Source organism: Eretmochelys imbricata, chromosome 1, assembly GCF_965152235.1.
Source record: "Eretmochelys imbricata isolate rEreImb1 chromosome 1, rEreImb1.hap1, whole genome shotgun sequence".
NCBI lineage: Eukaryota > Metazoa > Chordata > Testudines > Cheloniidae > Eretmochelys > Eretmochelys imbricata.
Window position 1 is genome coordinate 313,609,313 of NC_135572.1, and position 19,707 is coordinate 313,629,019.

The 19,707-nt window shown below is 40.6% G+C and overlaps 1 protein-coding gene across 1 annotated transcript in view; it reads left to right on the top strand.

Annotated features, from left to right (window-relative positions):
* Positions 1-1,214: 1,214 nt before the first annotated feature.
* The window catches only part of CFTR (CF transmembrane conductance regulator), a 147,342-nt gene continuing 128,849 nt past the window's right edge, over positions 1,215-19,707 (top strand). The window contains exons 1-3 of the mRNA XM_077841557.1: positions 1,215-1,267; positions 14,376-14,486; positions 16,473-16,584. Coding sequence (XP_077697683.1) covers positions 1,215-1,267; positions 14,376-14,486; positions 16,473-16,584 — 276 coding nt within the window. The remainder of the gene's footprint in view (positions 1,268-14,375; positions 14,487-16,472; positions 16,585-19,707) is intronic.

A 19,707-nucleotide genomic window follows, 5' to 3' on the forward strand; every position in this document is an offset into this window, starting at 1 on the left:
TATTAGTAAGTATTCACATTTGCATTCATATCAAACAGAAATGAATCAGGTAGTTTCACAGTAAACAAATTTGCCAAAGACCTGGAGATAATAAAAAAAAATCTCAGCTTAAAAAGCCTACTTTGCTCTTAATCTGCTCCATTCCATTATCAATGTGTGCTTAACACTTTTCACAATAGCGTTCCAGGATTTAACACAAGGTGTACTGAGCACTTTATAAAGGCTGAGGCAAGAGCGCCGGATTTCCTCGAGATACCCGAGTTTACCTTTTCTTCTGAGGAAACCAGCTTTACAGGCCAAGTCTTGCATTTTAAAGTGGGAGTCTCCGTTTCTCTCCATAAACTGTTCAAGAGGATTTGCTGACTGAGACTGAAACTGGCTCGATAGCAGGTGTCCCGGTGAACCCCTGCCAGTTCTTTTCGGGCGGTGATGTGTTGTGCTTGGCATTTGAGTTCGCAGCACGGCTAGGGGTGGGGATGGGGTGTAGTAATACCTGGGATCACAGCTCTGGAGTGAGCAGTGTTACGCAGTACCAGGCAAAGACTGCAACCCAGGGGGCAGGGAATAAGACCCCGGGGCACAATCCAGAAAGCGCTAAGGGCGGGGACGAGGGGGGACTTTCCCAGCAGAAGGAAGAATAAGTTTGGAGCTAAGGAGCGGGGGCTCTTAGCAAACTGCTAGGGGTGGGGGGTTACCTGGAAGAGACCGACCCCAAGGGGCTCTGGAGCCCACCCTGCTTGATACAGCCAGAAGCACAAGTGTGGGGCGAGTAGGTCCGAGAGGCGTCGCTATTCCTCCCCCAAAGCCCGAGACGCAGCGAGACGGCACCTTGGCTGGCGGGGGGGGGGGGGGTTGCGGGGCTCCTCGCGTTGCCCTGAGAACTCGGGGTCGGGGGTCCCAGCAGCAGGGTGGGTGGCAGAACCAGGCGGGTGTCTCCCGCATCAGCAGATTCCTTTGGTGCCGGGTCCGCGGGGACTGCTCCCGAGGGGCGAGGCCAGCGGGGCGCGGGGGACGGGGTAGGAGGGCAGGCCCCGTGGGCACAGCAGAGGCGGGGAGAGGGGCAGGGGAAGGAGGGAGGCAATGACATCAGCGCGGGCAGGGTACATAAGGTGGGGGAGCCGCAGGAGCGGAGCGGCCGCGGGAGAGCTTAGCGATTAGCTCGCGCCGCTGCAGCTCCCTGCGCCTAGCGCCGCCCGGCAGGCAGCCCGGGCACCATGCAGCAGTCCCCGCTGGAGAAGGCCAACATCTTCTCCAAACTTTTCTTCAGGTAAGAGCCGGGGCTGGGGCGCGGGGAAGGACCCTGCAGCGGGCGGCGGCATGCGAGGTGTGGCTCGGCTGGGTTCCCCGGGGCTCTGCACCTTCAGCCTCCTGGCTGTGTCAGTCGCGCGCCTTGGAGGGCCCCGGGGGACGGGCAGCGGGAAGTGACTGGGCGCGAGCGCAGGGCTGCCCCTGCCTGGAGCCCGGGACCCTCAGCGCTCGTCTTGTCCGGGCACGTTGCCTTACACCCATTAGCCCCGAAATGTTTTGCAAAGCGGGCTGCGCTCGCCCGGTTTATTCCAGGAGGATCTGCGCGCCGTGGTCTTCCCTGCCACCTTGTGCCAGCGTTTTGAACACGCGGGGCGGCTGAAACCTCTTAGTGTCATGAATGATCACACCCATACTGGGTAAATTACTGTATAGTAGATTATCTGCGCAACCTTTGGTAAATTGCTCTACTTCCGAGCCTGGCTGTTGTAGACTTCACTCCAAGGTGTGAGAACTTCGGGGGAAATTTGCTTTGCAAGCACGTTTTTTTTAAAAGTGATATTGGGGACACCTTAATAGACACCTTTCAGAGTAGCAGCCGTGTTGGTCTGTATTCGCAAAAAGAAAAGGAGTACTTGTGGCACCTTAGAGACTAACCAATTTATTTGAGCATGAGCTTTCGTGAGCTACAGCTCACTTCAATAGACACCGTCTCTCTTCAGACTGAGACCTGTCCTATGGGGGCGAAAGTTCCTGGTCCCTTTTTTCTTCTTTTTGTGTGTACAAGGGATCCTCTTTCGTCCCTTTCCCCCACCACACACAGTGGGACAACATAGAAATCACAAATTTGAAAACCTTTAACCTGGAGCTGTTACAAGCAACACCTGATATTATACTAGAGAGAGATTAGAAAGACAAAAATCCTTCTCTATATTTCCCCAATTTTGGGCATCTGAGAGCATACTGGGTACACCCAATTTCACGCAGCTGGCTAGTTTCCCTTGTTGTTTGTGTGAGTCCTACATGCAGCAATAGGGGTGAGAAAATCCGTTTATAAAATCGAAAATGTGATTATGAATAGAAGGGGAACTCTGGCAGGTGTAGTACCTCAGACAACTTTTAGGTTTTAAAATGACTAGATTTCAGGATAACTATGCCTCTTTTAACATGCTTTTTGGGAGTAACAAGTAAAACTGTCAAGTTATAAGAAGTGAACAAAATTTAAGACATACTATGTGTGATGAACTTTACAAAACCAGAACAATATTCTTGTATCGCATTAGGTAGACACTTGTAGACTCAAAAAACTGGTTCATCCCATAAAGTGATAAAAAGTTGGATTTGGTTGAGTTTTTCTAAAACTGTAGAATTTCATTTTGGTATGTAATTGTATCTGCATAACAAGAGCAGCCCCAGTTCAAGAAAGCAGCCTCATTTAGAAAGCACTTAAGAATGTGCTTAACTTTAAGCATGCGGCTTAAGTGCTATCCCATGGACCAGGTGTGGTGCTTTCAAGTGCTAATGTTCTAGTGTAGCATGAACAGAGCAGCTGAAATAAAATCAGGGATTCAATCCTTCCTTTGTTATAAAGTGATTTAGAAGAAAAAGTTACTTTTCCTACTAACAACAATTATTTAATATTGTCCCATAATCTATCTTCATGTAGTTTAAGAAATCTTCACTTAAAACAGTGTCTACTGGGTTCTGCTTCTTTCATAGCTGTGTATTTGTTAAATGCCAATCTGGATGTAATGTAATAGACTGAAGGTCACTCACTATAGGGCCATTTGAAATTGTGGCAAAATTTGCAGAGAAGATATCCACCAGGAGATTCTCAGTGATAAACATATCATTCATCATAGTAGTTCTCAGCTATCTGATGACAGCATATGAAACGTTAAATAATAGATTACTTTTAACAAACCTATGGCCAGATTCTTTGCTTAGATGCATGTGTCCTGTTTGGGAGTTATGTGAGCATAGCTAAGTGTGGAATTTGAATCTTAGTTTGTAACTAATGTAGTTAAGATAGATACAATTCACTACTGTATTTGTACATTTTCCTTAAAAATGTTTCCAATCCCTGCCCTAAAAAAAGTTCAGACAATAACAAGTTTTATAAAGGAGCAGTGTCACATATGGACTCTTAACAAGGGAATAACCTCTTTTTGTATGACTATTCAAGAAAATGATCCAGGCTTGCAAAAAGAGAAAGAGAGAGGGAGAGGTTTGGTCAGTATAGACTATAAAAGTTCATAATTTAAAAATTAGCTATTTTTCTGAAACATTTATAACTGTGAATAAATAACCAGGTTTTGGTTTAGGAAATTACATTTTTTTCATACTGAAGAAATGAAAAGTAAACAAGATAAGTAACAACTTTTACTAGGAAAACAATTTATGTGGAAAACATTCCATATTATGCTGGAAGGGCATAATGAGTGGGGTCCCACAGGGATCAGTTCTGGGTCCAGTTCTGTTCAATATCTTTATCAATGATTTAGATAATGGCATAGAGAGTACACTTATAAAGTTTGCAGATGGTACCAAGCTGAGAGGGGTTGCAAGTGCTTTGTAGGATAGGATTAAAATTCAAAATGATCTGGACAAACTGGAGAAATGGTGTGAAGTAATAGGATGAAATTCAATAAGGACAAATGCAAATTTCTCCATTTAGGAAGGAACAATCAGTTGCACACACACAAAATGGGAAATGACTGCCTAGGAAGGAATATTACAGAAAGGGATTTAGAGTAGCAGCCGTGTTAGTCTGTATTCACAAAAAGAAAAGGAGTACTTGTGGCACCTTAGAGACTAACGAATTTATTAGAACATAAGCTTTTGTGAGCTACAGCTCACTTCATCAGATGCAATTTGTTAGTCTCTAAGGTGCCACACACAAGTACTCCTTTTCTTTTTGAGAAAGGGAGTTGAGGGTCTTAGTGGACCACAAGCTAAATATGAGGTAACAGTGTTGCAGAAAAAGTAAACATCATTCTGGGATATATTAGCAGGAGTATTGTAAGCAAGACATGAGAAGTAATTCTTCTGCTCTTCTCCACGCTGATTAGGCCTCAACTGGAGTATTGTGTCCAGTTTTGGGTGTCACATTTCAGGAAGGATGTGGACAAATTGGAGAGAGTCCAGAGAAGAACAACAAAAATGATTAAAGGTCTAGAGAACATGACCTATGAGGGAAGATTGAAAAAATTGGGTATGTTTAGTCTTGAAAAGAGAAGACTGAGGGGGGACATGATAACAGTTTTGAAGTATGTAAAAGATACGAGGTAGAGGGAGAAGAATTGTTCTTCTTAACCTCTGAGGATAGGACAAGAAGCAATGGGCTTAAATTGCAACAAGGGAGGTTTAGGCTGGACATTAGGAAAAAATTCCTAACTATCAGTGTGGTTAAGCACTGGAATAAATTGCCTAGGGAGGTTGTGGAATCTCTCTTATTGGAGATTTTTAAGAGCAAGTTAGACAAACACCTGTCAGGAATGGTCTAGATAATACTTAGTCCTGCCATGAGTGCAGGGGACGGGACTAAATGACCTCTCATGGTCCCTTCCAGTCCTATGAGTTTATGATTTACACAAGTTATAATTGTGCTGCTACTGTCTCTATCATAGGTCCAGAATGCATTTCTTCCTTTCTACCCCTCATGACAAGACACTAGTCCATGCTTTGGAAACGTTTCATCTAGACAAATTCAGACTGTAAATAAGGTGTAATTTTTTAACATTCAGAGTAATTAACCATTGGAACAACTTAGCAAGGGTGATAGTGGATTCTCCAGCACTGACAAATTTCTAAATCAAGACTGGATGTTTTTCTAAAAAATCTGCTCTAGGGATTATTTTGGGGAAGTTCTATGGCCGATGTTATACAGGAGGTCAGACTAGATGATCATCAGTGGTTCCTTCTGACCTTGACTCAAAAAAATAGACCCTGATCCAGGAAAGACTTAGGATATGTCTACACCACAAATTAAGGTGTAATTGTAGTGCAAGTAAGCATACCCATTCCAGCTTTAATTTAGCTAGCATGGGAAACAGCAGCAACGAAGATGTGTCAGCATGAAACCTGGTGCAGGCTAGCAAATGGGCATCTGCTGTGTTGACCAGCCTGCACTGCCAGTTAGATCAAAGCTAGTATGGGCATGCCTACTTGCACCAGAATTACATCTTAATTTTCAATGTAGATGTAGCCTTAGGCAAAGTAGTCCCATTGTCTTCATGAGGACTACTTAGTGTGTGAAGTTAAGCAAATGCCCCCTTTGCACATTGACAGCACCTTCCATCCAAGGATCTCAAAGTACTTTACATACGTTCATTAGTTGTCACCATATCCCCATGGAATTGGAAAATATTATATTTATATAAACATAATAAGTATCATTATTTTGGAGCTGAGGTAAATGATATATAGAGATTAATTCCCACATTTGCAGAAGTGGCCACTAGCTTTGGACACATCCGTTTTTTGGTGTCCAACTTTTGGCATATAAGGCCTGACTTTCAAAGGTGCTGAGCACTCAGAAATCTGATTGAATTCGGTGACTGTTGTGAGTGTTGAGCATCTCTGAAAATCAGTCCCTAAGGTTTTGAGGATGGGCATTCAAAATTTGAGTCCACTTTTAAAAATTTGGGTGCAAGAGTTGACTCCAGTGTAGAAGAGGAAATCCGTGGCATAACCTGTACTAGTAGTCTGATCTCCATATTACAAATCCTGTCATTTCAATCCCAGTGCAATCCTCCCTCTGCTAACATGTTTAAAGTCCATCCCTGGGTAAGTCTGAAACACCAATCTTCCAGTTAACAGCCAAAAGTACTAACCAATTGCACCACAGCAACTAATGGAACCTCTTCCTATAGCCATTTCATCCATCCAAAACACACCTGCTCAAATCAACGTGTGTGTGAGTTTTCTGAAAGCTGCCCAAAGGCTCTTGGCTCTGTGATAGGACAAAAACTTGTAATGGGTATGTACATTTAAACCAAAGTAAATATTTTAAATATTTAAGAACTTATCCATTTTTTTACACTTATTCTATTTTATTAGGAAGGAGGGCAATGCAGTTGAATCCTTGAAGTTTTTTTTTAATAAATAATAATTGATGATGAAATCCATCTTATTATTTGTATTATAGTATTATAGTATTAATAATACTAATAAAGATCTAATAAAGATCAAGGACCTCTTGTGCTAGGCACTGTACAAAGACGTAGTAAGATACAGTCTCCACCTTGAAGAGCTTACAGTGTAAATAGACAACACAGGCAAGGTGTGGGGAAAAGGAAGTATTATTATTCTCATTTTACAGATGGGTAACTGAGGCACAGAGAGATTAAGTGATTTGCCCAACATCACACAGGTAGGCTGTGGTAGAGCGGGAAATGAATCCGGACCTCCTGAGTCCCAGTCCAGTACTTCAAACACCAAATCATGCTTCATGTGTGGGAAAGTTAATTCAGAATGTGCCTGAAACAAGCTATTACAACCAAGTTCCATACAAAAGATACATATAGGAATGCTCACTCCCTTGAATACCTAAATGTTTGACATATTTTCACTTCAATGGGAATAGTAATTTCTCTTGCATGAGAGAAGAACTTGAGAAGATGTCAATTTACCCGTGGATGTTTATTTCTTCATTAATCCCAGTAAACCCCCTGTCAATTGTTCGATAAGATATTTAGTTCTGTTCACAAATAAGTCAGTGATGCTGGAATAAACTATAGGTTTGGAAACTTTCTGTCTGATGAAATGCTTTTATTCCACAGCTTTTTGAATAGCATGTGAAAACTACACTGGACCTCAGTACGTAATGTGCCCATAAAGGCTTAGATAGACAATGACTGTGTCAAACCGAGGGAAACTCATGGTTTTAGTGGCAAAATGTTCTTGCTGGGGGATATTCGAAAGAATGGATATTTTGAGGTCTCTGCCAAGACACGTAATGGCCAGGCTATAATGAACAAACTTGTGACTACCAAAGTGATTGTATTTGCAAACTGTGCAATCATTTGCCAAATGATTTCACACTACTCGTGGTTGTCCTAAATTTGCAAAGCTGTTGGTTTCACTTCTTAGCTGTCCAGGTCCTCTTTCTTAATTGTTGAAAACTGAGCAGATATTTTAGTCTACCAGTAGAAAGACCATTATTGTAGATCTGATAATTAATTCTGATTCCAGTACTGATAGATAAAAGATTCAGGATCAAATCTTGCTCACCTTAGTCACACGAGGCCTCCTACTGAAGTCATTGAGACTATTTCTGTGAATAATAGAAACAAGATTTGGCCCTTACTGACCTATACAACATTTCTAGTCATTTTATTGCTATTGTTCATCTTCTGACTTATGCAGAACTCAACAGATTTTTCGAAAGTTAGTTTTAAAATCTAAAGATATCTTACTACTGAACTATTGCAAATAATTTTAGAAAACTAACCTAATACTTTAACAATATATTTAAAATAACATTGAAACAAATAGTTAGTTTGTTTTGTTTTTAAAGGGACTGCTATTTAGGGGTCCAAGACATATTTCCTAGTGAAAGGACAGAGTGAAGTGAGGTTAGTTCATTGATGCAGAATTAATTAATATCTAAAAATAAAAGAGACTTTTCTTGGGCCAGCTTTTCCATTGCTACGTGCTTTAGCAGCTAAATATTATTGCTAGCCCTGTGTACAACTAATAGACTCGTGTTATTTCATGGATCCACTCTGTAATTGAAAGTTCAATGGATGTATCTCTGTTGCTTATGGCAAGCTTCACATTTGCCTATCCAGATCAAATAATGACAGACTTTAATACATTTAATATCTTTTACCCTTATATGGCACACCACATGTGTATCTTTGTTCCTAGAATGTGCCCTATTTTGGTTTTCACATATAGACTGGGCTTCATAGTTATAATACCTCAAAAACCTGAAGTGGCATTGACCATCTTACTAGCTGTAAAAAGCACTATGCAAAGGAAAAATCAAAATTCTGCTAGGAAAAATCAAAATTCTGCTAAAAAGGCAGGATCCCCAAAGCCACTTCTAGATCACATTACTCAGTGGGGAATCCTGGACAATAGCCAGAATAAATGTCAGATTTTTGAAAATGGTAATAAAAATGTAAATCTTGTCAAAGATTTTCCATTGAGTAATTCTCATTAAGATTAGCTATTGGGACCCTGGGATTTCAAGAGAACACTGATTATTCTACAGACAGTGCTATTCACAGTTAGTGGCATAGTCAATGACATTGCAGCTACATGTTTTCCATGTTAAATAACACTTGACAGCAAACTCAAATGTTCGTTAAGAGAGAAATTTAATTCTTCAGTTTTAGTGACCTGCAAAGAAAGCATACAGATTAATAAGATCCACATTTACCTCCAGCTCTTTGAAGCAATAAATATAATGTTCAGAATATTTGTTCAATTTTTTCTTATATTTAAATCCTGCCCCTTCAGAGCTGCAAAGAAATATATCACAGCCATACAAAATTAATGCAACATATTGTATAAGCATTTTCTATCCTAACATCTGATTTCATATAGAATGTTTTTAAATTATGGTAAGTGGAGAATAATGTTAGAGGTTTGATTCAGCCAGAGAAATATGCAGAGCATTGGTCCCATTGTGGTGGAAAGCTCACAGAAAGGAGGAATGAAACAAAACAAGACACCTGCAACCCCATGCATCTGGGGGACCTGAGACTGCCCAATGCATTTCCAGGAAGTGGTGATGCTGGCTGGGGACGAATTGTTGCACTGTGGGTGCACTGAATCCATCAGTTGTGCTCTGATGGATTTCCAGCCATGTTTTAAAGCTGTCCTCTCCTGGCCATGCACTGCCTGCCATCCCCTGAGGGTTAAATTTCACACTGGAATGAAGCTGCCATCACAGTTGTAAAGTGAGTGTGACATATGCACTTCCCTCTAACAGCCATGTTGATTCAAGCACAAAGTCTTTCATATGTCAGGTAGTGGAGCTCCCAGGGTTGGGGAAAGGATCCCAGGTCTCAGCCATAGGCCTCTTCACGAACATCAGCCTTCCTTCCCAGGGAGACCAGAGTCAACTCCCGGAATAAGCACCACACTTAACAATAGAACACCACTTTTATCTAACCCTGGGAAAGCCAGGAACACCTCTAGGTCAAGGATCTTTAGCAAGGGTTACGCAGATTCCCTTGCCCTTCTTACAGCATACATCTCCCCCTGCCCCCAACCCCCTTGCATAGCTAAACACATGCAGACTCTCTTCCCCATGCCAGTGCAATCCCCTCTCTGCTTTGGGTCAGTCCAACCTGTCCGTGCACTCTGGTCTGTTGCTGGCATGTGGGAGTTCAGAATTGTGTGTTGGTTACTTGGTCTCAGCTGTCCAGTCAGCTCCCAACTGAAAGTTTTGCCAGCTATCTAAAAGGGATGACAGCGGAGCCAGAATCTCCTTTGCAACAGTCAATAGAGCTGACCAAGTGTGTGGTAGTGTACACAGCACCTGTTGAAATCGAGTCAGAGTAAGCCAGAATTCCCCCAGGTCTGCCCCCAGGTCTTCCCCCAGGGCAGCTTCTCTGCACACCTTGCAGCAGGGGCCGCAGCTGAGTTTCCACAATTTGGCTGGAGCAAAGTAGTTCTTTGACCATGCCTGCTTCTACACGTGCATGTCTACATCAGGACAGGGGGAGGGAGAGGGCCAGATATGTTTTGTCCATGCCAGGGGTTCCTCTATGCTGGGGGAAAACTCATATTGCTAGTTAAACCAACATTGAGGCTTCTTGTGACTTCCAAGGGGTAGGAAGCAGCTTTAAGAAGGGCCAGGATTTGGCCCTGTTGAGAAGACAGCATCAGCTAATAGAGACAAGGTAGTACTCTCTAGCAGGGCAGAGAAGTTCATCCAATAGGTTTGAATTTTCTCATATCGAATAAGGTTGAGCAAACTAGAAGAGCAAATAGCTACAATAAGAGATGCATTGTAGAGTGCTAAAGGGAGGGAATATTAAAGAAAAAGGTTAGTTAGAAAACAAACAAAAGCAAAGTTAAAACAATGTGTCACATACATGGTATCCTTGTGTCTTGTATCCTTATGGTGTGTATTTTGTTACCAGGCTGTCAATAAAAGAGGTGGAACTTGTTTTCCTTCTTTTTTTCTTACCTACAGTTCACCCTTGAAACTTGTCTCCAGCTGGGTTTCATGTATATGTGCCCATAATAACATCCCTAGTTAGTTGCAAGACTCTGACAGCATGACAGGTTTCTCTGTGAAAGAGTTCATTAAATGCCAGCCAGTAATCCGGTGGCATTTGCTAATACTGTATAATGCTTTAAGGCCAATCTGTTTCCCTTCCTCCTTGCTTTCTTTGTTTCATAAATTATTTCTCACTCACAACAGAAATGAGAACCAGAAATTAGGAATTAATGTTGGTAACTCACAAATTAAGGGCCGTTGGTATCTCACAAATTAAGGGCCACTCTGGCTCCATTGTGCTACTTTGGCGTTGCAAACCATCTATAAAACTGGCTTAACTGGCTAGCTAAATTAGGTTTATCGCCACATAGCATCACCAGACCAGTGCAAAAAAGTCAGAGTGTCCTGGTGAATCTGCCCCACCAAACTATTATTATTGTGGGTTACTTATGGATGTGCATAGTGCTTTATAAAATACATACAAGCAGGATTTGCTTCCTGACAGCAAAACCGAAGGAGTTTTTGAAAGCCCACCTCAAGGGACAAGTATCATTGCAAGCTGTGTCTTAACACCACTATGCGCAGCAGCCTGACAAGAGTTGATACAGCCCAGAAATTGGACAGAGCTGGCTGGGGAGGGGGCAGGGCCAGAGCACCCAGGAGAAGCACCGAGGCCATAGGGTGCTACACTATGGGGGTTATACCGGCATAGCTACAGCTCTGTAGCTAAGTGGCATAACCCTGTAGTGTCGAGACAGCCTGAGGCTTTTCAACCCCTGTAGGAACACCACATCCCCAAGCAACAGTAAGTAGACTGACAGAAGCTGCGTCTCGACCTGGGATTAGGTCGATATAGCTACAGTGTTCAGCAGTATGGATTTTTCACACCCCTGAGTGATGCAGCTATGTTGATCTAAATTTCAAATGTGGACCAGCCCTGAGCCAGCATGTCCTTGTGCTGCTTCCACCACCAGAGTCTTATACAATTTTGGTTGCTGTTGAGAGACGCCCCCCACAGTGGGACCCTGGAGGAAGGTGATGGTAGCACTGCTTTGCCTGCTCATAAGGTGAATCCAGCTTGGGTGCAGCTGCTCCAATGGGTGGGGATTCCACTTATGCCCACGGGTTGAATCAAACTCGTCTTTAAGGAAGGTCCTAGGTGCTTACAAGTTAATTTGGGTGGGTGAAATACACACCATTAAGGATGAGGGAGAATTGTAGTTGATCAGCAACTCAAGCCACATTTTCATGGGTACAGTAGACCTATGTTATATCATGCTATTTTTCTATAACCGTCACTCTGCTCACTCCAACTACAATCAATTTTGTTTCTTCAGTCTGTGGCAAACTGCCCAGTTCAATTCCAATAAAAAATGCAAATAAAGGAAAAGGTGTGAAAAGAAACAATGCAGTGGAGATTGTTTTCCCAATATATACGGGGTATGAAACTGTAAATCATTTTCCTCCTTGTCTCAAGATAGGTAAGGTAGGGTTTGCTTATTACAGTTTTCAAGCCCATTGTACAAGACCTTAGCCTGAGGGTACTCATCAAAGTCAATCCGAGGCGTGGAGCTTTAGTACAGTACAAATAAATTGGTTAGTCTCTAAGGTGCCACAAGTACTCCTTTTCTTTTTACAGTACTTTTGGCATTAAGGGGTCTCTTAGGAGCTCTCTCAGCTTACTTGCATTAGCTACAGTAGCTATTTAATGGACCCTCACTTACATTCATTTATGATTGCCAGATTTTCTGAATGTACAACAGTTTCTTTTATGAAACAAATGCGTAAGTGTTTTTGTTTCCGAAGGACAAGGGATTAGTAGTGTTTGTATAAACCATGTACAATATCAACAGCGTCTATTCCTTTCTACCATCCTGTTCATGATCTAACTCATCATTTGTAATGACCACACAGGCTCATCAGTTAATGAAATTATGATTTATTTTAAGTACAGAAGATATTAAAATGAATTAGATATCAATTTCTGAAGTCCTCGACCTCTGACTCCAGTAGCAAAAAGTTCACGAACACATATACTTTTCCCTATGGCTCTTCAGAACAGAGTCTGACAGTTGGCTTTCCTGTGACCTATGAATAGTGTCTGCCTTTTCATGTAAACTGCAGTTAAGGACTGAGCTGAGACCAAACAATTTATCTGGAACTGTACATTTCTGTGGTTGCAGCAATGAAAGACAATCTCTTTATTACTGAAAGCACATTCTCTTTGTGGTGTTTAAGCTAGATATAGATGTCCACTTGGGAAATATTTAATTTCCCCAAGTGCTTTATGTACTGAATAGCTAGAATTATTGATTTATGTTTCATATGATTAATTACCTTTTAAAATGATAGATTAGATTGTGTATACACATGTTCTTTCATACAGTCACATACACGCATGCATTATGACCCTGGCTCTCATTTTTGCTAAGGCCCTTGTACACTGTTCTGTATTATATTTACACCCACTTTAGGGCCCCTTTATGCTGCCAATGTAATGGGGCCTTAGTGTAGCTGAGAATCTGGTCCATTTTTTTAATATAATGTACACGTACACAAACACACAGTTAAACCTACACTAAGACTCACCTCCAATAAGCAACTCTAAGTGACCACTTTAAAAATCCCTTATTCTTTGCCTGAAGTTTTGTTTGACCCTTAGTTACAGACTGTCTTTTCTCGGCTATAAATTATGCAGGTCTTTTGCTCTCAGATGGTAACTATTTTGAAATCTACGTTTGTTAGATGACAATTTTTATCTCATTCCTAAGTCATATGTTTGTCTATGGAACACACACATTTATACACATACACAGTGATCATTCACAATCTGTTTCTTTTGCATTAGCTATGAAATTATTTTGGAGAAAATGTATAATAGTTAACAATGATAGCCAAGCATATTCTGCATGTAACCTCGGGTATCTGTAAAATATACCATCACTTTTAGTAAATCGTAAATTAATTTGCTAATTGTATTTTGTTTTACTTGTGTGTCTTCAGATGACCTTATTAATAGATGACGACATAAAATTATGAACAGGATTTCTTGGGAATAGTGTTCTAGAACATGTAATGAGTAGCAGGCATTTCAGATACTGAATAGATCAGACAAGGGTTTATAGAGAATTTCCCCTATGGATCAGCAAGGGCCTCCTCCTGCTCTGTTTGAAGTCAATGGAAATGTTGCAACTGCCATTGATGCAGTAAGATGAGTTCCCAAATCATTCTCAAGCTGATTGTGTCCAAAAATTGTTTCCCAAAGTTATTCCCTGAAAGCATGGATATTTCGCATTGCAACTTCCATTAGTAATACAGCCTCATTAATGTTAAACCTGTCCATTGCAGTAAGAATGTGCTCTTTAAGTTCTGTATTAACTTTATAATGACAAAAATAAATGGAAGTTAGGGATGAAAAATATCTTCAGCACACCCATTATACTTAGAGGCCTTCAAAAGGTCTTGTGTAACATGCAATGCAAGCTGCTCTGCATGAAATTAATGCTGTAATGTAGAATTTCCTTGCTTATATGAATATAGCGTCTATCACTAATGTAATATTATTTTGTGATTTAATAGTCATGATAATGGATAACTATAAATTATTGGAAATATAACACAAAGGGCCCAATCCTCTACTCAGTTAACTCCTATTGAGTATGAGAGTTTGTATGTAAGAGAGCCTGGCGGATCTTGACCCAAATGGTCAAATGTAAGAACTCTGAATCTGTTTGTTAATGTCATCTATCTATCCATCTATCTATATGTACAAGATGTTTTCAGTAGCTACATCATTCTTGGTAAATACAATATAGTTACATAGTTTATTATATAATATGTTGTATGATGACTTATCTATGCGATGCTGGATTGTGCTTTAATAGCTAAACCAACTCCAGAATTAACCTTGGAAACTGATAGTTATTATTATTCTCTTTCTGCTTAGATGGACAAAACCAATTTTGAAGAAGGGTTACAGACAACGTCTGGAACTGTCAGACATATATCAAATCCCTTCTGCGGATTCTGCAGATAATCTTTCTGAAAAATTGGAAAGGTATGACAAAGTATGTATTTTGTTAGCATTATCTCATGATGTGGAAGGCAATAACTAGGTCTGGAAGAGTGAGCTAGAAATGGTGGAGGTATCTATCAGCTTAGTTCACTTAATTAATCTATTGAAACTTGACACCAGAAACACTGGAACAATAGAGTTTTCAGATGTTTTTAAGCTCTCGTCAGATTTCAGACAGTAAATGGAATATGGCTCAGTTCAGAAAATTTTGAAGCTATGTAGTAGCTTCCAAAAAATGGGTCACTTCGTGTCCGTCACCAGACTTTCAAACTCAGTGTCAGTTCAACACCCCTAATTTCTTCCTCGTAGCATATCCAGGTCATCACCAAATCTTATTGTTTTTTTGTTCTATACCATTGAAAAAAATTCCATCCTTTCCTTTATGTCTCCAGGGCTAAAATGCTGGTTGTTTCCTTATTTCTCTTAGGCAGCCTCCTCTGCCCTGGCCTTCCTGATTACCACCTTGCCCTCCTCCACTCACTACCACAGCTAAAAATCTACTGACTTCCTGTATCCTGTTCAGGCATCTCATTCTTTCTTGCAAGGCCTTTGCATTACTTCACCCGGGCCTACATCTCTGCTCCCATTTCTTTACTCTGACAGTGCCTTACTGCTCTTTGTATTCTTCTCCCATTCTCATCTTAATGCTCTCTTGCATGCTTTGACTTACCCTTGAAAATCCCTTCCCACCGTTAGCATAAAAGACAACCACCTTCTCTTTGTTGAAATTCCTTTTTAAAATGTACTCTTCATGCCAAGCCTACCAGTGTTAACACACCCAGGTGGCCTGTGCTAGAGGTCCTCCACCCATGGAATCCCTATTGAGTCAAATGGGAGTTTGTGCATTGAGTGAAATTCACCCACATATAGAGGGCCTGCAAAAAGCCTCACTCAAAATAAGAGCCACACAATCCTTAAGTAGTGTATAGGCCTTGTGCTGGCCCTGGAATCAGTTTCACCTGTGGGATGCTTGCAGAAATGGGTCCTAAATGAGAAGCTAAAGTAGGGCTTTAAGGTTCAGGTTCTCTAAGGGAGGCTCCTAACTTCCATTGATCTGTGACTAATTAATTTACTAGCTCTTGCACATACTTTTTTTTTTTTAAAGATCCATTTTATCTTTTGCTGTCATCCAGGACAGATTGGCTATGCATTGCTAAGTCTGTCCATTTAGATTAAAATTCAGGGGGCTCCATTTTCAAAAATAACAGTGCTGAGCATCTGCCTGCTGAAAATCAGACCCCTTTAAGATGTCTTTAATTGGGCACCCAAAATCACTAGTCACTGTCCTTTTCCATTTGGTACTGTACTGAGCACTCTGGTGATGCTTAATAAATATTGATACAAGGTACAATTTATACAGGAAGTGTGCAATTCCTTAATCTTTCTATTTGAATGCAAGTTATCTTTATTTGCCAAAATTAAAAGTATTAATTTACAATTATCAAATAAATTTGTATAAATAGTAAACTTGTCTCTTTGCTTCTGACGGAAGATATACTATACACTAGGAGGCTACCATCTAAAAATCTCTTCAGTGCTGACAAAAACCAATGCAGTCCATTTTTAAAAAGTCACATTTTAGAATAGCTTCTCTTTGTTTTCTTCTTGCTAGGAACTGGAGGAGCTCCAAAACTTTTATTTGCCTATTATTTGTGTATTGGTCTTAAGAAGTACAGCAGGTTTCTTTAAAACATACAACCTGACCTTTTAATGAATTAACTCCCTGCAGGGTGATGTATGGCTGAGTATATAAATCTGCCAAATATGTGGGTGAACTAGATTTGAACTTTTGTTGAGCTAACAAGTCAATGAGGGTCAGATCTTTGGGGTCTCTGCAAGGCTTTGTTTCATCAGCCACCTTAGCTAAATCTCCTTGGATATACTTGAGTGAATTGAACTATGTTAGAGCTGTAGACTCACATATTTGCTCACACAACTTAATGGTCTTGTTTTTTGGTTCCTTTTCAGACAATGGGACAGGGAGCTGGCGACTTCAAAGAAAAAACCTAAACTTATTAACGCTCTTCGACGGTGCTTTTTCTGGAAATTTATGTTTTATGGAATATTGTTATATTTAGGGGTAAGATTTGTTCTTGTTTTGAGTAAACTCTGAATGTTGGTAGCTATCCTGGTGATTGCTAAATTACTGAGGAATCATTCTAATAACTACATTTTCTTCTCTGTGACGTTGCGTGTAAAGATTACAAGGGTACAGATGCTACAGATACTGGGGAGGCAGAGTATACATAGCTTGTGGAGTTTCACAACTGGCTGTTGGTGCCTTGAACCCCCAAAATGTATCAGGACCCTGGTTTTAACATCTAGTCTATAAAGTAGTAAAGTTCTTCAACATCCTTTGGAATTAAATGCTGTAAGATATTCTTATCAATATGAAATAAATTATTGCATGCTACCAGTGATCTGCATGGGCATCTCCCATTTACATCAAAGGGAGTTTAATTCATATAATCAGCATTTTATCTTAATTTCACTTTAGACTCTGGATTTTTACCAACAGATTGTGTAAAACTGATTGTTTGTTTTATGGTGTATTGTGGCTAAGGTCACGGTAGCGCTGTGATCAAACAAATGCAATAGGTTTATTGCTGATGTTGCAATAGTCTCATTACCCTGTTGAAAGAAAAGAGTAATGTTCTTCTTTCTGTTACACGGGTGTGAATGTGGAATGATTCTATTGGCATCATTGGAGTTTCTCTTGTATGTCTGCTGGTGCATCAGAGAGCAATATTTGGCCCAAAGGATGTGTATAATGGTGAGATGTTCTAGATAATGGCTTCCAATTACATGAATGTAGGAGTGATAGAAGCTCTTTACATTATGTGTCATTTCCTTCCTTTTAATTCTTAGAATGACAAGTCTAAATAACAAATCTTTTTCAGTAGTTTTGTAGACAAATCTTGATTGACATCATTACAGCTAACAAGCTCTGAGGCCATGTGTGCATATTTATTACAATATAAATTTGTCCATAAAAACAGTGGTATTTCATACAGCAGATTGACTGTAGCTCTGGGCATCATTAGACAAAAAATAGAGTCAGGAAGTCTAGAAGGACAATATAATGAAGAAGCGAGAAGTTGTAAAACTTCGCATTCTGTTTTATCTGAAAAACAAAGCCACGCCCCAAAACTAAGTGTTGCGTACCTACCTCTATTGGTTAATCCTAGCGCTTCCTTTTAAAAAACTATTCAATAACCACCACCTTTTTTAAAAAGGAAAAAAAAATGTGGAACCAACTACATATGTTCTTATAAGTTAAGGGTAACCCTTCTTAGGCACAACAGCATTGAATGGATATTTGGGACCATTCACATCAGCCATGTGTAGTTTAGTATTTTAAGAACTCTGTGACATTGGGTTCCATTTTTAAAATAAAAGACTTGATGCTGAATAATCACTTCTATGGAGTTTTCAGGTTAACAATGTAAGAGTTTAAAGGGTCCTTTTTCATTTTTAAACCAGATTTATCAAAATTCTCTAACTGCATACACAAAAAGTCTCTGTTTTCCTAGCTATCAACAGACAGACACAATTTCTGGATAGACAGAGATATTGGGCTCAATCCTCAGATGCACAGATGAGGAAAGGTGTCAGGGAAGGGTGGCTCGTAAGCCACCTTTCAGCTGGCTAGTATCTGAAATAGTCCCTGGTTGCCTGGCATAATTTAGAACCGCCTCAGGGCTCCTCTAAATTACACTGTCTGCAGCCAGAAGCTACCCAGCAAGAATCTGGTTGGAGAGGTATGTATTCTGCTTCCTCTTTACCTGTCCTGTCCTATCCTCCATTCAGGGGAAGTTTAGAGCTGCCTGCAGAAGTTGTACACCACCAGAATACTCTTCTGTTTCCCCTTGGTTATCCCTTTAAGGTAGCTTTCTGACTCTTTTGCTTTGCAAAGCAGGAAAATAGGTACTGAGGATTCAACCAATTCTCCCTCTCTCTTTGTATGTACAGACAGGCAAATACTAAATTAGACTGTGAGCTCTCTGGGACAGGGAGCATCTTCTTTGTTGTGTAGCTGTCCAGTGCCTAGCACAGTGGGACCCAGATTCTTGACTGGAGAAGGTGCTCCTGTAATATACAAATATATAATAATAATGAAGATGAGGACATGAAGGAGAGAATAGGACATTGAAGGAAGGAGAAAGAGAAGCTAGTCTGAGGGAAATGTGCACTGGAAAAGGCAAGGGTTTGAGGAAAAGAAACATAACCTACTTTAGAAGGAAAATTGTGCTGATGAAATGGAAGTGAAAAAGAGGAGGAACAAAAATAAGGGAGCCATTGTACTGCAAGTTAATAGTTTTTTAAAATGTGCTGTTCAGTGCCACTATACTAAAAGAAACCAAAGTACACATGTTTTTGTTCAATGTGCATGTGTACACAGACACACACAAATTCAGGCCTGGTGTCATTCAGCAGGACAACTCATTTCCTTGCTGACGTTGCACACATTTCTCTTGGATTCACGCCTTATTACAGTTTTCTCTTACGTTTTTATCTGTAGATTTGATGGTTTTACTCTGGCCTACTTGGGGCTATTGAGAAGATTCAGCTAGTGCAGATTGTGACAGCTTATCTACTTGGAGGGTATAGTGTATCTGTGCTTGATAGCCTGCATTGGCTTCTGCTTCACTTTGGTTGCTATTCAGAGTTGTCTGGGTATGTGTGTGGGGTGGTATTCCCACAGAAAATTAATCAAGCATCTTTGAGAACAGGTTCCTCAAATGCATTTCCTCTGTGTATAATCACTAAAAATCAATGAAATCACCAATCCAGACAAGATTAACATCCACACCAATCTCATTTCACATATTCCCACAACAAAATCTTTAATACCCAAATGCCCTAATGGAATTTTATCAGCTTCTCAAGAGATATTGCCTCGGATACTTCTACCCATCAACTCCTTTAGAGGTGAAGAGGGGGCTGATTTTGGGCTGTGCAAAAGGAGGGGAGCAGACAGGTTCAAAAGAACGTAAGAATAGCCATACTGGGTCAGAACAATTGTCCAGCTAGTCCATTATCCTGTCTTCTGACAGTGGCAATGCCAAACAGGGCAATTATGAAGTGATCCATCCCCTGTCATCCAGAGACAGCATCTGGCATGCAGAGGCTTAGGGACACCCACAGCTTGGGGTTGCATCCCTGACCATTTTGGCTAATAGCCAAATGAATGCATCTAGTT